The sequence below is a fragment of the Mobula birostris genome, chromosome 15 (assembly GCF_030028105.1).
Source record: "Mobula birostris isolate sMobBir1 chromosome 15, sMobBir1.hap1, whole genome shotgun sequence".
Classification (NCBI taxonomy): domain Eukaryota; kingdom Metazoa; phylum Chordata; class Chondrichthyes; order Myliobatiformes; family Myliobatidae; genus Mobula; species Mobula birostris.
The window spans coordinates 12,927,155-12,943,197 of NC_092384.1; the positions used below are offsets into that span (position 1 = coordinate 12,927,155).

Sequence of the window (16,043 nt, forward strand, 5' to 3'; positions counted from 1 at the left end):
TGGATGTTTTTAAGGTCCGGTATGTCTAAGAACGGGAAAAATGGCAAATCTCCTGTCAGACCGAAAGCTACCAACCCCCCTCCGGTTCGGATTTGATTTGTGCAGAGATTTCATCTAAACTGGAGAGAATCATCGATGAAATTGATAATATGAAAACAAGTATCATGGAACATCAGACTGCTATATCTAATCTCCAAGTTTATATGCAACAGAATGATCTTAAGATCGGAAAAATTGAAAAAACAATTACTACAATGAAGAAAAAACTTGAATTCCTCACCTTTAAAAATTCTGATTTAGAATGCAGAATGCGTCGTCAAAACGTAAGGATTATTGGCCTCCGGGAATCTGCAAATCTGAAGACCCTATTCAGTTTTTCTCTCAACTTTCAAAAGATTCATTTCCCACTGTGTTTCCTGATCAACCACCACTATTGGATAGGGCTCACAGAGTCCCATTATACTTGTCTAAGTCAGACAAACCTCGGCATGTTATCTTACGTTTTCATTATTTTCAAGACAAGGAAAAGTTGCTTCGTTTTGCTCGACCTAAAGGCTACATTGATTTCTCGGATCTCCGTTTTCGACTGGTGGAGGATTTTAGCAAACAGGTTTGCGACCAACGTGTTCGTTACAGATCTGTGCTGGCCGAATTCTACAAGATGGATTTAAAACCTGTGCTGCTATATCCCGCACGTTTGAGGATCCGATTGTCTGATCGGTCTTCCTGTTTTTTCGACTCTCCGTTGGATGCCCACAGTTACCTGGATCAACATTCGCCTTCAACATCCTAATCATACTATTAAATTATCAGTGTCTGATTTGAGTCTGTTAATTTTTTGGGTTTTTATTTCTTTTATTTGCTCTATCTGAGGGCAGAAATGTTTTTTTTGTTTAATTAATATGGTTGCCAAATTCTTTTTCTACCTGTGTCATTCCTTCTTCTTCCCTGGGGATTCTGGGTGGCCACTCCCACAGCATCATTTTTCCCACCTACCTGGAGGCCTTAAACCTCGTAATTTTTTTTGTTCCCTAGTCTATGTAGATATTTCTTTTCCTTTCCTAATTTTAAGGTTTGTTGTATGTCAATGGTTTTTTTATATATACATATACATATATTTTTTCTTTGTATTATATCATTTTCGTTTTAATCGGTGTACTTTTTGACTTTTTTTTACTTTTCTACTGTTTTATAACTTTAACTGATCTTTTTACTTTTATACTTTTTTATTGAGTGTCTATCGGAAGTCATGGGGGTAGATTTAGTGCTTGCTTCTATCTGGCTAGTCTATCTTAGATTTAGCTTTAGGCTTTTGGGGTGGGGGTGGTGGGGGGGGCTTCACTTTTTAGTTTTTTTCTTCTTGGGCTACACTTATATTATTGATGTATTTTTCGCGTCCTCTCTCTCGGTTTCTCATGTTTACTCTGTTCCCTCTCCGGGTTTGTGGGTTGAACCTATTGTCAATCCTCCCCTTACTTGAGGATTGACTTTAGGTGTTATGGATTCTACTATTAATTTTGTCTCTTGGAATACTAATGGTCTTAATCATCCTATTAAAAGGAAAAAAAATTTCAAAGTATTCCAGAGACTTAAAGCACATATTCTATTTTTACAAGAGACCCATGTGCGGAGGGGGACAGATTACGTTTTTTTTAAGTTCTGGAAGAGTCAACATTATCATTCGAATTCCAATGCCAAAATTCCAGGAGTTTCTATTTTCATAGATCCCTCAATTACATTTGTCCAACAGGATATTATCTCTGATCCGAATGGTAGATTTTTACTGGTTAGTGGTTTACTCTTTAATAAAAAAGTAGTTCTGGTTAATGTTTATGCTCCAAACTCGGACTGTCAGGAATTTTATAATTCGTTATTTAATTTGTTCCCGAATTTGAATGAGTTTTCAATAATCTGGGGTGGAGATCTTAATACCTGTTTATCCCCATTATTGGACCGCTTGGCCCCTACACGGACACTTCCCAATAAATCTGCAACCTTGATTAATTCATTTCTCTCAGATTTGGGGTCGACGGACATTTGGCGATTTCTGCATCGCCAGGAAAAAGACTTCTTTTTTTCACACGTTCATCACTCTTACTCAAGAATTGATTTTTTTTTATTGACTCTCGTCTTATTTCTTCAGTAGTTAAGTGTGAATATGATACTATAACCATTTCGGACCATGCTCCACTTAAGCTTTCTATTAAATTATTGGCCAGTACGCAAAATAATAGACAATGGCATTTTAATCCGCTGTTGCTTCAGGATTTGGATTTTGATTTTTGGATTTTGTTAACTTTATGAATGAACAGATTGATTTTTTTTTTACAATAAGCAGTACAGACGATATTTCTATGAATACTCTTTGGGATACTTTTAAAGCTTATATTCGTGGCCAGATCATTTCGTACTCTGCTGCTTTGAGGAAAAGGTTGAAGAAGGAAGAGCTTGCTCTTGTGGACAAGATTAAAGAAATAGATAAGAAATATGCTACAGCTCCTTCTGAGAAGCTGTATAAACAAAGAACTGAACTTCAAATGGAATACAGTTTATTACTTTCGTCCTCTATTGCAAATCAATTAATGAAAACAAGAAGTGAATTTTATATACATAGTGACAAAGTGGGTAAACTGTTGGCTAATCAGTTGAAGATTAACTCCACTAAATTTCAAATTAATCAGATTTATAATCAAAAAGATCAACTAACATTTGATCAACCTGAGATTAATCAATCCTTTTTTGATTTTTATTCCTCTTTATATCAATCAGAATCTCCATCAGATTCTAAACATATGCGTTACTTTTTAGACAACCTAGATTTCCCTAAGATCACACATGATATATCCTCTATGTTAGAATCTTCCTTTACTACTGATGAGATTAAGAATGTTATTTTCTCTATGAATTCGGGGAAAGCTCCTGGCCCTGATGGGTTTACCGTGGAATTTTTTAAATTTTTTGCACCCCTGGTTATCCAGGATTCTGGAGGCCTCATTAAAACTTGGTAAACTACCAGAATCCTTTTATAGAGCATCGATTTCTTTAATACTAAAGAAGGATAAAGACCCCACCCAATGTGCATCTTATAGACCAATATCCTTGTTAAATGTTGATTCTAAGATTTTTTCTAAATTATTAGCAAATAGGCTAGAAAAAGCACTTCCTCATATTATTTCGGAAGACCAAACGGGTTTTATTAAGAATCGTTACTCTTTTTATAATATTCGTACACTTTTAAATATTGTCTATACCCCGTCACTAAATGATCCTGAATGCGTCATTTCCCTTCACGCTGAAAAAGCCTTTGACAGGGTCGAATGGCCCTACTTATTTAAGGTGCTTGAAATGTTTAACTTCAGCCCGAAATTTATATCCTGGATCAAATTGTTATACCACTCCCCTATGGCCTCAGTTCGTACTAACACTCTGAATTCACCTTTTTTTCCTTTCTTTCGAGGTACCAGACAAGGTTGTCCTCTTAGCCCTTTATTATTTGATATTGTATTAGAACCCCTTGTAATTGCTATTCGAGAATCTCATAACATTATTGGCATAACTCGTGGGTCAAAGTCTCATAAAGTATCACTTTATGCTGATGACTTACTTTTATATATTTCTAATCCTCAAAAATCTATTCCAGCAGCTTTAGATTTATTAGCATAATTTAGTCTTTTTTCAGGATACAAATTAAATCTTAATAAGAGTGAACTTTTCCCTATTAATAAGCATGTTCCCTTATATCAGAACCTGCCGTTTAGATTAGTTAATAATCATTTTTCATATCTTGGGTTTAAAATTACCTTTAAACGTAAGGATTTATTTAAGACTAATTTCTTACCCTTAATTGACCATATTATACAACTTTCCTTTAAATGGTCTCCACTTTATTTAACTTTGACTGGTCGTATTAATGCTGCCAAGATGTTTATTCTGCCAAAATTTTTGTATATATTTCAGGCTTTACCAATTTTTGTTCCAAAATTCTTTTTTGATAAAGTAGACTCGAAAATTTCTTCATTTATTTGGCAAAACAAAAATCCGAGATTGGGTAGAATACATCTACAGAAAGCTAAGAGAGATGGAGGCTTGGCATTACCTAACTTTAGATTTTATTATTGGGCAATTAATATTCGACACATGAAATTTTGGTTACTTGATGAAGATACACTGTCCATTCCCAAATGGGTAGTTTTGGAATTACATTCTGTTCAAGGCTATGCACTTGGCTCTATATTAGGTTCTTCTCTTCCTTCCGATTTGAAACGCTATAAACAGGTTTGCAACCCGATAGTTAAACATACCTTACGCATTTGGTTTCAATTCCGAAAATTTTTCGATCTTAATCAATTTGTGCTAGCGATTCCTATTATCGGCAATATATTTTTTCTCCCTTCCTCTACAGACCATGCCTTTCAAATTTGGAAGACTAATGGTATATCATGGTTTTTGGATTTATTTTCAGATGGTTCCCTTATGTCTTTTGAACAGTTATCTAACAAATACAATTTACCAAGAACAAATTTTTTTAGATATTTGCAAGTTAGAAATTTCCTAAATACCATACTTTCTTCCCCTCGGCGTTACCCCCTACAAATATTTTAGATACCATCATTAACCTTAACCCATGTCAGAAAGGTGTAACAGCTATTATTTATAATATTATCATCAAACTTAAGACAGCTCCTTTCGATAAGATTAGGACCGACTGGGAAAAGGAATTGGGCCTCACTACCTCGGCGGATGACTGGGCTCATATTTTACAACTAGTTAATACTTCCTCCATCTGTTCCAAACACTCCTTAATTCAGTTTAAAGTTGTCCATAGAGTACAGATGTCTAAAGAAAAATTAGTTTGTTTTTATTCTCATATTAACCCTCTTTGTGATAGATGTCATGGAGAGATAGCTTCCTTGACCCATATGTTTTGGTCTTGTCCTACTCTGGAAACTTTTTGGAAAGACATTTTTAATATTATTTCGAAGGTTTTGAATAGTGATATTTCTCCCCATCCTATTACTGCTATATTTGGATTACCTAAAACTTCTAGTAATTTATCCCCCTCAGCGCGTAGAATGATTGCATTTCTTACTTTAATGGAGAAAAGATGTATTTTACAACATTGGAAGGAGATTAATGTCCCAACCACGTTTTTCTGGTTCTCTCAAACGATTCTGTGTCTAAATTTGGAAAAAATCAGAAGTAATCTTTATGATACTTCAGTTAAATTTGAACAGACCTGGAGATCTTTTATTCAATATTTTCATTTAATGTAATTATTTTTTCTCTCTCTGATCATATATATACTCCCTTCGTGGATTTTATCTGCTATTAATGGAGGTTGAGTTCGAGGGCGTGATTGTTTAATCTGGTTATGTTTACTATTTATCTAGCTAGCCTATGGCTTTGCTTTGTAGCTTAGTGGCACGGTAGTTTTTTTTGGGGGGATTTTTTTCTCTCTCTACTGTTATATGGAAAACTAGCATACAATTATATTTCAAAGTTGCTGGTGAACGCAGCAGGCCAGGCAGCACCTCTAGGAAGAGGTACAGTTGACGTTTCAGGCCGAGACCCTTCGTCAGGACTAACTGAAGGAGGAGTTAGTAAGAAATTTGAAAGTGGGAGGGGGAGGGGGAGATCCATTCCCATTCTGTTGTGAGTCGGCTGGGGTGATATACTGCGTCCGGTGCTCCCAATATGGCCTTCTATATATTGGCGAGACCCGACGCAGACTGGGAGACCGCTTTGCTGAACACCTACGCTCTGTCCGCCAGAGAAAGCAGGATCTCCCAGTGGCCACACATTTTAATTCCACATCCCATTCCCATTCTGACATGTCTATCCATGGCCTCCTCTACTGTAAAGATGAAGCCACACTCAGGTTGGAGGAACAACACCTTATATTCCGTCTGGGTAGCCTCCAACCTGATGGCATGAACATCCGCTTCTCTAACTTCCGCTAATGCCCCACCTCCCCCTCGTACCCCATCTGTTATTTATTTTTATACACACATGCTTCCTTTCACTCTCCTTTTTCTCCCTCTGTCCCTCTGTCTATACCCCTTGCCCATCCTCTGGGTTCCCCTACCCCCCCTTGTCTTTCTTCCCGGACCTCCTGTCCCATGATCCTCTCGTATCCCCTTTGCCAATCACCTGTCCAGCTCTTGGCTCCATCCCTCCCCCTCCTGTCTTCTCCTATCATTTTGGATTTCCCCCTCCCCCTCTCAAATCTCTTACTAACTCCTCCTTCAGTTAGTCCTGACGAAGGGTCTCGGCCTGAAACGTCGACTGTACCTCTTCCTAGAGATGTTGCCTGGCCTGCTGCGTTCACCAGCAACTTTGATGCGTGTTGCTTGAATTTCCAGCATCTGCAGAATTCCTGTTGTATACAATTATATTACCTTGTTATTTTTTTAACTAACAGATATTGTTTTCATTGTTTTTTTTGTATTAATACCTCTTGTATATCTATATCATAACAATATAACCCTACTATGTGTTATGTGTACTAATTTAATAAAAAGATTTAAAAAGAAAGAAAGAAAACTTTTGAATGTTGAAAGGTCCAGACTGAGTAGATGTGGAAGGGATGTTTCCCATGGTGGGAGAGTCTAGGACAAGAGGGCACAGCCTCAGGATAGAGGGGCGCCCTTTCAAAACTGAGATGCAGAGAAATTTCTTTAGCCAAAGGGCGGTGAATTTGTGGAATTTGTTGCCACATGCAGCTGTGGAGGCCAGGTTGTTGGGTATTTTTAAGGTAGAGATTGATTCTTGATTAGATTTGGCATCAAAGGTTACGGGGGGAAGGCCAAGAACTGGGGTTGAGGAGAAGCAAAAAAAAGGTTCAGCCATTATTGAATAGCGGAGCAGGCTCGATGGGCCAGATGGCCTAAATCTGCTCCTCTGTCTTATGGTCTTATAAAAGGTCCACCATTTTCACCTCCACAGCTCTCTACATTTTTCTGCTTAATATAAGATCATAAGGCAATAAGACATAGGAGCAGCTATAGGCCATTTGGCCCCTAGGGTCTGCTCCATTTCATGCTGATCTATTTCCCTCTCACCCCCAATCTCCTACCTTCTCCCCATAGCCCTTCATGCCCTGACCAATCAATAACCTATCAACCTCTGCCTAATATTACCAATGACTTGGCCTCCACAGCTACCTATGGCAACGAATTCTACGGATTCACCACTCTCTGCCTTAAGAAATTCCTCATCTCCATTTTAAGTGGACATTCCTCTATTCTGAGGATGTGTCCCTTGGTCTTAGACTCCCTCACCATAGGAAACATCCTCCCCACATCTATTCTATCAAGGCCTTTCAAGATTTGATAGGGTTCAATGAGATCCCCACTCATTCTTCTAAATTCCAGTGAGTACATGCCCAGAGTCACCACACAATCCTCATATGATAACTCTTCAATCCTGGACTAATTTTCATGAATCTCCTTTGAACCTTCTCCAATATCAGCACACTCTTTCATAGATAAGATGACCAAAACTGGTCACAATTCACTGTGAGGTCTCAGCAGTGCCTTATGATGCCTTAACATTACATCCTTGTTTTTATATTCTAGTTCTCTCAAATGATTGCTAATATCGCATTTGTCTTCCTCACCACCAAGTCAATCTGCAAAGTCCCACTGCACTTCAGATTTTTGAATTTTCTCTCCAATTAAAAAATAATGTACACTTTTAGTTCTTTGACCAAAGTTCACGACCATACACCTACTGACACTATATTTCATCTGCCACTTCTTCGCCCATCTGTCCAAATCCTTCTGCAGTCCCTCTGCTTCCTTAAAACTACCTGCCCCTCCACCTATCTTTGTATCATCCTCAAACCTGGCCATTGATTCCGTCCTCCAAATGCAAATTTACATTCAATTTAAAAAGAAATGGCCCCAACACAGACCCCTGTGGAACACCAACAGGCACCAGCAATCCTTTACCCTTTGCATCCTGCAAACCAGCCAATGCTCTATGCATGCTAGAACCATTCCTGTAATAGCATAGGCTCTTAACTTAAGCAGCTTCATGTGAGTCACGTTGACAAAAGCCCTCTGAAAATCCAAGTACACAACATCCACTGAATCTCCTTTGTCTACCCTGAAACCACATCCTTAACAATCAACTCCAACATATCCCAACCACCAAAGTCAGACTAATTGGCCTAGTATTTCCTTTCTTCTGCTGCTTTCCCTTCTTGAGGGGTGGAGTGGAGTGACAGTTGCAATTTTCCAGGCCTCCGGAACTTTGCCAGAATCTAGTGATTTTTGGAAGACAACTACAAATGCCTCCACAATCTCTGCAGCTACCTCTTTCAGAACCATTGGTGTCCTGGATACTGTTGGCGGGGACGACCGACCAGGTGTGAGCCACGGTGGCAGGGCCTCTGGCACTGAGTCTGACCCTGTGGTGCAGAAGGGTGGGACGGAGAAGAGGAGAACTGTCGTCATTGCAGACGCTATAGTCCGGGGAGCAGACAGGAGATTTTGTCGGCATAAGAAGGACACCCGCATGGTTTGTTGCCTCCCAGGTGCCAGGGTCCGGGATGTCTCTGACTGGGTGCACGACATCCTGGTATGAGAGGGAAAGCAACCAGAAGTCGTGATACATGTTGGCACCAATGACATAGGCAGGAAGAGGGATGAGGTCCTTAAGTCTGAGTTTTAGGAACTAGGCAGAAGGCTGAAGAACAGGACCTCAAGGGTGGCGTTCTCAGGACTGCTGCCAGTGCTACGTGATAGTGATGGTAAGAATTGGAGGACATGGCAGTTGAATGCGTGGCTGAGGAGTTGGTGCAGGGGACAGGGTTTTAGATTTTTGGATCATTGGGATCTCTTCTGGGGAAGGTGGGACCTCTACAGATTGGATGGGTTGCACCTGAACTCGAGGGGGAGCAATATCCTTGCAGGTAGGTTTGCTAGCATGGTTCGGGAGGGTTTAAACTAATTTGCAAGAGGGTTGGGACCCGGAGCGATAGAGCTGTGAAAGAAGTGCATGGAGTAAAGCCAGATCTAACATATAGAGAGGCTTTGAGGAAAGAGAAGCAGAATAAAGGGTGTAAAGGTAGTGCGGTAGAAGGGCTAAAGTGCATGTACTTCAATGCAAGAAGCATCAGGAACAAAGGTGAGAGCTTGGATACATAAATGGAATTATGATGTAGTGGCCATTACAGAGACTTGGCTGGCACCAGGGCAGGAATGGATTCTCAATATTCCTGGATTTCAGTGCTTTAAAAGGGATGGGGGGAGGGAAGGGGAGGAGGGGTGGCATTACTGGTCAGGGATACTATTACAGCTACAGAAAGGGTGGGTAATCTAGCAGGATCCTCTTTTGAATCAGTATGGGTGGAAGTCAGGAAGAGGAAGGGAGCAGTTACTCTACTGGGAGTATTCTATAGGCCCCCTGGTAGCAGCAGAGTTACCGAGGAGCAGATTGGGAGGCAGATTTTGGAAAGGTGCAAAAATAACAGGGTTCCTATCATGGGTGACTTTAACTTCCCAAATATTGATTGGCACCTGATTAGTTTCAAGAGTTTAGACGGGGCAGAGCTTGTTAGGTTGTCCAGGACGGACTCCTGTCACAGTATGTTGACGGGCCGACTAGGGGGAATGCCATACTAGATCTAGTATTAGGTAACGAACCAGGTCAGGTCACAGATGTCTCTGTGGGTGAGTATCTGGGGAACAGTGACCACCACTCCCTTTAGCATTATCATGGAAAAGGATAGAATCAGACAGGACAGGAAAATTTTTAATTGGGAAAGGGCAAATTATGAGGCTATAAGGCTACAACTTGCAGGTGTGAATTGGGATGATGTTTTTGCAGGGAAATGTACTATGGACACGTGGTTGATGTTTAGGGATCTCTTGTAGGATGTTAGGGATAAATTTGTCCCGGTGAGGAAGATAAAGTGGTAGGGTGAAGGAAGCATGGGTGCCAAGTGAAGTGGAAAATCTAGTCAGGTGGAAGAAGGCAGCATACATGAGGTTTAGGAAGCAAGGATCAGATGGGTCGATTGAGGAATATAGGGTAGCAAGAAAGGAGCTTAGGAAGGGGCTGAGGAGAGCAAGAAGGGGGCATTAGAGAGTAGGGTAAAGGAAAACCCCAAGGCATTCTTCAATTATGTGAAGAACAAAAGGATGACAGGAGTGAAGGTAGGACCCATTAGAGATAAGGGTGGGAAGATGTGCCTGGGGTCTGTGGATGTGAGCGAGGTTGATGTTCTGGAGCATGTTGATATTAAGGGAGAGGAGGTGTTGGAGTTGTTAAAATACATTAGGACGGATAAGTCCCCAGGGCCTGACGGAATATTCCTCAGGCTGCTCCATGAGGCGAGGGAAGAGATTGCTGAGCCTCTGGCTTGGATCTTTATGTCCTCATTGTCCACAGGATTGGTACCGGAGGATTGGAGGGAGGTGAATGCTGTCCCCTGTTCAAAAAAGGTAGTAGCGATAGTCCGGGTAATTATAGACCAGTGAGCCTTACATCTGTGGTGGGAAAGCTGTTGGAAAAGAATCTTAAGAGATAGGATCTATGGGCATTCAGAGAATCATGGTCTGATCAGGGACAGTCAGCATGGCTTTGTGAAGGGTAGATCGTGTCTAACAAGCCTGATAGAGTTGTTTGAGGAGGTGACCAAGCATATAGATGAGGGTAGTGTAGTAGATGTGATCTACATGGATTTTAGTAAGGCATTTGACAAGGTTCTACACAGTAGACTTACTCATAAAGTCAGAAGGCATGGGATCCAGGGAAGTTTGGCCAGGTTAATTCAGAATTGGTTTGCCTACAGAAGTCAGGGGGTCGTGGTGCAGAGAGTATATTCGGATTGGAGGGTTGTGACTTGTGGTGTCCCACAAGGATTGGTTCTGGGGCCTCCACTTTTCGTGATTTTTATTAACGACTTGGATGTGGGGGTAGAAGGGTGGGTTGGCAAGTTTGCAGACGACACAAAGGTTGGTGGTGTTATAGATAGCGTAGAGGATTGTCGAAGACTGCAGAGAGACATTGATAGGATGCAGAAGTGGGCTGATAAGTGGCAGATGGAGTTCAACCCGGAGAAGTGTGAGGTGGTACACTTTGGAAGGACAAACTCCAAGGCAGAGTACAAAGTAAATGGCAGGATACTTGGTAGCGCGGAGGAGCAGAGGAATCTGGGGGTACATGTCCATAGATCCCTGAAAGTTGTCTCACAGGTAGACAGGGTAGTTAAGAAAGCTTATGGGGTGTTAGCATTCATAAGTCAAGGGAAGGAGTTTAAGAGTCGTGAGGTAATGATGCAGCTCTATAAAACTCTGGTTAGGCCGCACTTGAAGTACTGTGTCCAGTTCTGGTCGCCTCACTATAGGAAGGATGTGGAAGCATTGGAAAGGGTACAGAGGAGATTTACCAGGATGCTGCCTGGTTTACAGAGTATGGATTATGATCAGAGATTAAGGGAGCTAGGGCTTTACTCTTTGGAGAGAAGGAGGGTGAGAGGAGACATGATAGAGATGTACAAGATATTAAGAGGAATAGATAGAGTGGATAGCCAGCACCTCTTCCCCAGGGCACCATTGCTCAATACAAGAGGACATGGCATTAAGGTGAGGGGTGGGAAGTTCGAGGGGGATATTAGAGGAAGGTTTTTTTACTCAGAGAGTGGTTGGTGCGTGGAATGTACTGCCTGAGTCAGTGGTGGAGGCAGATACATTAGTGAAATTTAAGAGACTACTTGACAGGTATATGGAGGAATTTAAGGTGGGGGTTTATATGGGAGGCAGGGTTTGAGAGTCGGCACAACATTGTGGGCCGAAGGGCCTGTACTGTGCTGTACTATTCTCTGAAAAGTAGACTGTTAGTATAAATTTTTGCTTTCCTAAACGGCACTCTGTGATAGGCTTTAAAGTCAATGGTTGGTCAGCCTCCTTGATGATGTCCAGTTGCTGTACAACACAGATCCCAAAACCACTAGTTAATCAAAATCACACTAGATGAGTAATGCATTTGTTGTAGTCTAAAATCATTGACACTTACCTTTGCAGCCACAGCTCAACAACAGGTCCAGGGAAAACTCTGTGTTTTCCATATTGGTGTTATGTATAAGTGTGTAGTATCCATTTTTCCAATATCGTAGTTCTCCTCGGCAAACAGCGACACCAGGCTCTGTAAAAGAAAAACATGATTGATGTACTTTTACATTCTTTATTTGCTGTTTATTCAGTATGTGTAGAACCAGTCTCCAGCTGTTTTTAAATTCTTGGTCTTACCCACATTTTACTTAGATGTCATGGCCAGCACACAAATGGTAGTGCTACTCAGGTGTATTTAAAAAACCTGCCGGATGACCTACGACTACAACTTTCTTGTCTGATTTTTATTTGTACTTTATTCAGTGATATCACTTTGAAGCACAAAGTCAGCATGCCCACATGCCACCAGCAATCAACTGGGAACCACCTGTGCCAACTGTATTGATAGTTATTCAGCCTAAGTAATGAAGCCAACCTTTTCCTGCAGTCAAAAATAAGACATTGTGGCGACCCACTTTCTAGCGCACACGAACCGGCTCACAACAGCGCGCGTAGACAGAGGGCCGGCCCCAGAAAGGGCGCCAGGCCATCTTCACCAGCCGGAGGAAATCCCGCGCGCGGAAAGGGTCTGGGAATATGCATTCTCCACAGCAATCCCGCCCCAGGGAGGGCGGGAGTGGGAAGGCTTTAAAAGCAGGCCGCGAAGTTTGAATAAATCTCTTTCATCGCAACTCTAACTCACCGACTCCGTGTGGTTATTCTAGCGCTGTGTGTAGCACACCGCTACATTTGGTGACCCCGACGGCCCAAACGATATTTGGGCCAGAGATGACCGACGCTGCATCTGTTCACGCAGTTTCGTTACAACTGCCAGGCTTTTGGCCGCGGAAACCCCGTCTGTGGTTGGAATAGGCAGAAGCACAATTCCGCATTTGGCAGATAACCTCGGAGTCCACTCGTTACTACCACATGCTGAGCTCTCTCGACCAAGAGACTGCTGCACAAGTTGAGGAGTTTATACAGTCGCCTCCGGAGAACGGCAAATACACAGCATTCAAAGCCCTGCTCATAAGGACTTTTGGACTCTCACGGCGCGAATGAGCTGCCCGCTTAATGCACCTGGAAGGTTTGGGAGACAGGCCGCCATCGGCATTAATGAACGAAATGCTGGCCCTGGCTGAAGGACACAAACCCTGCCTCATGTTTGAGCAGGCGTTCCTAGAGCAACTGCCCAAGGACATACGCCTGCTGCTGTCCGACGCAGATTTCAGCGACCCCCGGGAGGTGGTGGCCCGAGCAGATGTGCTGTGGAATGCCAAAAAGGAGAGAGGGGCATCCGTCGCACAGATCACCAAGCTGCATGCCCAATGGCAGACCAGACCAGGCCCGGCAGCAGAGCCCAATGAACAATGGTGCTTCTACCACCAGCGGTGGGGCACAGAGGCCCGCCGCTGTAGACCACCCTGCAAATTCCCGGGCAACGCCAAGGCCCAGCCGCCGCTGATCGCTACGGCGTGGCCATCAGGACAGCCTCCTGTACGTCTGGGACCAGCAGTCGGGACGCCGATTTTTGGTCAACACCGGAGCAGAGATCAGCGTTTTACCGCCAACAAGTTACGACACCCGCAACAGAGAATCGGGACCCACCCTGAGGGCGCAAATGGCAGCACAATACGAACCTACGGCACCCGCACGGTGCGGCTACAGTTCAGCTCCAGCCAGTTCACATGGGACTTCACACTGGCCGCCGTGGCCCAACCACTCCTGGGGGCGGATTTTCTGCGAGCTCACAGCCTGCTGGTCGACCTGCAAGGGAAGCGACTCGTCCACGCCAAGACTTTTCAAACGTTCTCCCTGGGTGAAGCAAAGTTGCCAGCCCCACACCTGGACTCCATCACACTGTCCAACGATGAATTCACCAGGGTCCTGGCGGATTTCCCATCAGTACTGACACCGCAGTTCACGGCAGCCATGCCCAGACACGGAGTACAGCGCCACATCCCAACCCAGGGACCACCCCTCCACACCCGTGCTCGAAGGCTTCCCCCGGACAAGCTCCGACTGGCGAAGGAGGAGTTCAAGAAGATGGAGGAATTGGGGATCATACGACGGTCCGACAGCCCATGGGCCTCCCCCCTGCACATGGTGCCCAAGGCAACTGGGGGCTGGAGACCATGCGGTGACTACCGCAGGCTAAACGAGGCTACAACGCCAGACCGCTACCCTGTGCCACACATTCAAGACTTCGCAGCAAACCTACACGGCGCAAGGATCTTTTCCAAGGTAGACCTCATCCGGGGATACCATCAAATCCCTGTACATCCGGACGACATCCCCAAAGCAGCACTTATCACCCCGTCCGGACTTTTCGAATTCCTCCGAATGCCGTTTGGTCTAAAGAATGCCGCACAGACTTTTCAGCGGTTAATGGACGCGGTGGAACGCCACCTGGACTTTGCATTCATCTATTTGGACGATATCCTCATAGCCAGCAGTAGTCGGCAGGAGCATCTGTCCCACCTCCGCCAGCTCTACTCCCACCTGAGCGAATTCGGCCTTACAATCAACCCAGCCAAATGCCAGTTCGGACTCGATACCATCGACTTCCTGGGCCACAGAATTACTAAAGACGGGGCAATCCCGCTGCCCGCCAAGGTAGACGCAGTCTGCAACTTCCCCCGACCCAACACAATCAAAGGCCTGCAGGAATTTGTGGGTATGGTGAATTTCTACCACCGTTTACTCCCCTCAGCAGCCTGAACCATGCGCCCCCTGTTCACTCTATGTCCGGTAAGGGCAAGGACATTACCTGGAACGAAGACGCCGCAACCGCTTTCGTTAAAACCAAAGAAGCCTTGGCGAACGCCGCGATGCTAGTGCACCCCAGAACAGACGTTCCTACTGCCCTCACGGTGGACGCATCTAACACAGCAGTCGGTGGAGTGCTGGAACAACTCATCGAGGGTCGCTAGGAACCCCTGGCGTTCTTCAGCAAACACCTACGACCACCGGAACTCAAATACAGTGCTTTCGACTGGGAGCTATTGGCACTATACCTGGCAATCCGGCATTTCAGGTACTTCTTAGAAGGTAGGCCCTTCACCGCGTTCACAGACCACAAACCACTCACTTTTGCGTTCACGAAGGTGTCCGACCCCTGGTCGTCCCGCCAGCAGCGACATCTGTCCTACATCTCCGAGTACACAACGGACATCCGGCATGTCTCTGGAAAGGACAACGTTGTGGCAGATGCACTATCCAGACCTACCATACAGGCCCTGTCCCAGGGGGTGGACTATGCAGTGCTGGCAGAGGCACAGCAGGGAGATGCTGAGATCCCCTGTTACAGGACTGCAGTCTCCGGTTTACAGCTCCAAGACCTCCCCGTAGGCCCAGTTGAGAGGACCCTACTATGTGACGTAGCTACCGGCCAACCCCGCCCCGTCGTCCCAGCAGCCTGGTGCTGGCGGGTTTTCGAATCCATTCACAACTTAGCGCACCCCTCCATCAGGACAACCGTCTGGCTGGTCGCCAACAGGATCGTGTGGCATGGGCTTCGTAAACAGGTCAGGGAATGGGCCAAAACGTGCATGCAGTGCCAAACGGCCAAGGTGAAGCGGCACACCAAGGCTCCGCCGCAGCAGTTCGAACCCACCCGCTGGAGGTTCGACCACATCCGTGTGGATATCGTGGGGCCCCTGCCAGTGTCACGAGGAGCGCGGTATCTCCTAACTATGATAGACCGGTTCACCAGATGGCCAGAGGCAGTACCGCTCAGCGACACCGCCTCCGAATCCTGCGCCCGAGCACTGATCGCAACCTGGGTAGCCTGCTTCGGGGTACCGGCTCACATTACCTCCGACAGGGGCGCCCAGTTCACCTCCAGCCTGTGGTCGGCTATGGCCAGACTTTTAGGATCGCAGCTACACCACACAACTGCCTACCACCCACAGTCGAACGGACTACTGGAGCATTTTCACCGTCACCTGAAATCGGCTCTCATGGCCCACCTGGAGGGGCCTA

The 16,043-nt window shown here is 44.6% G+C and overlaps 1 protein-coding gene across 2 annotated transcripts in view; it reads right to left on the reverse strand.

The window, feature by feature from the left end:
* The window catches only part of ogfod1 (2-oxoglutarate and iron-dependent oxygenase domain containing 1), a 114,114-nt gene that overhangs the window by 15,216 nt on the left and 82,855 nt on the right, over window positions 1-16,043 (reverse strand). For both annotated transcript variants that reach the window (XM_072279335.1, XM_072279336.1), the window contains exon 11: window positions 12,025-12,153. In XM_072279335.1, coding sequence (XP_072135436.1) covers window positions 12,025-12,153 — 129 coding nt within the window. The remainder of the gene's footprint in view (window positions 1-12,024; window positions 12,154-16,043) is intronic.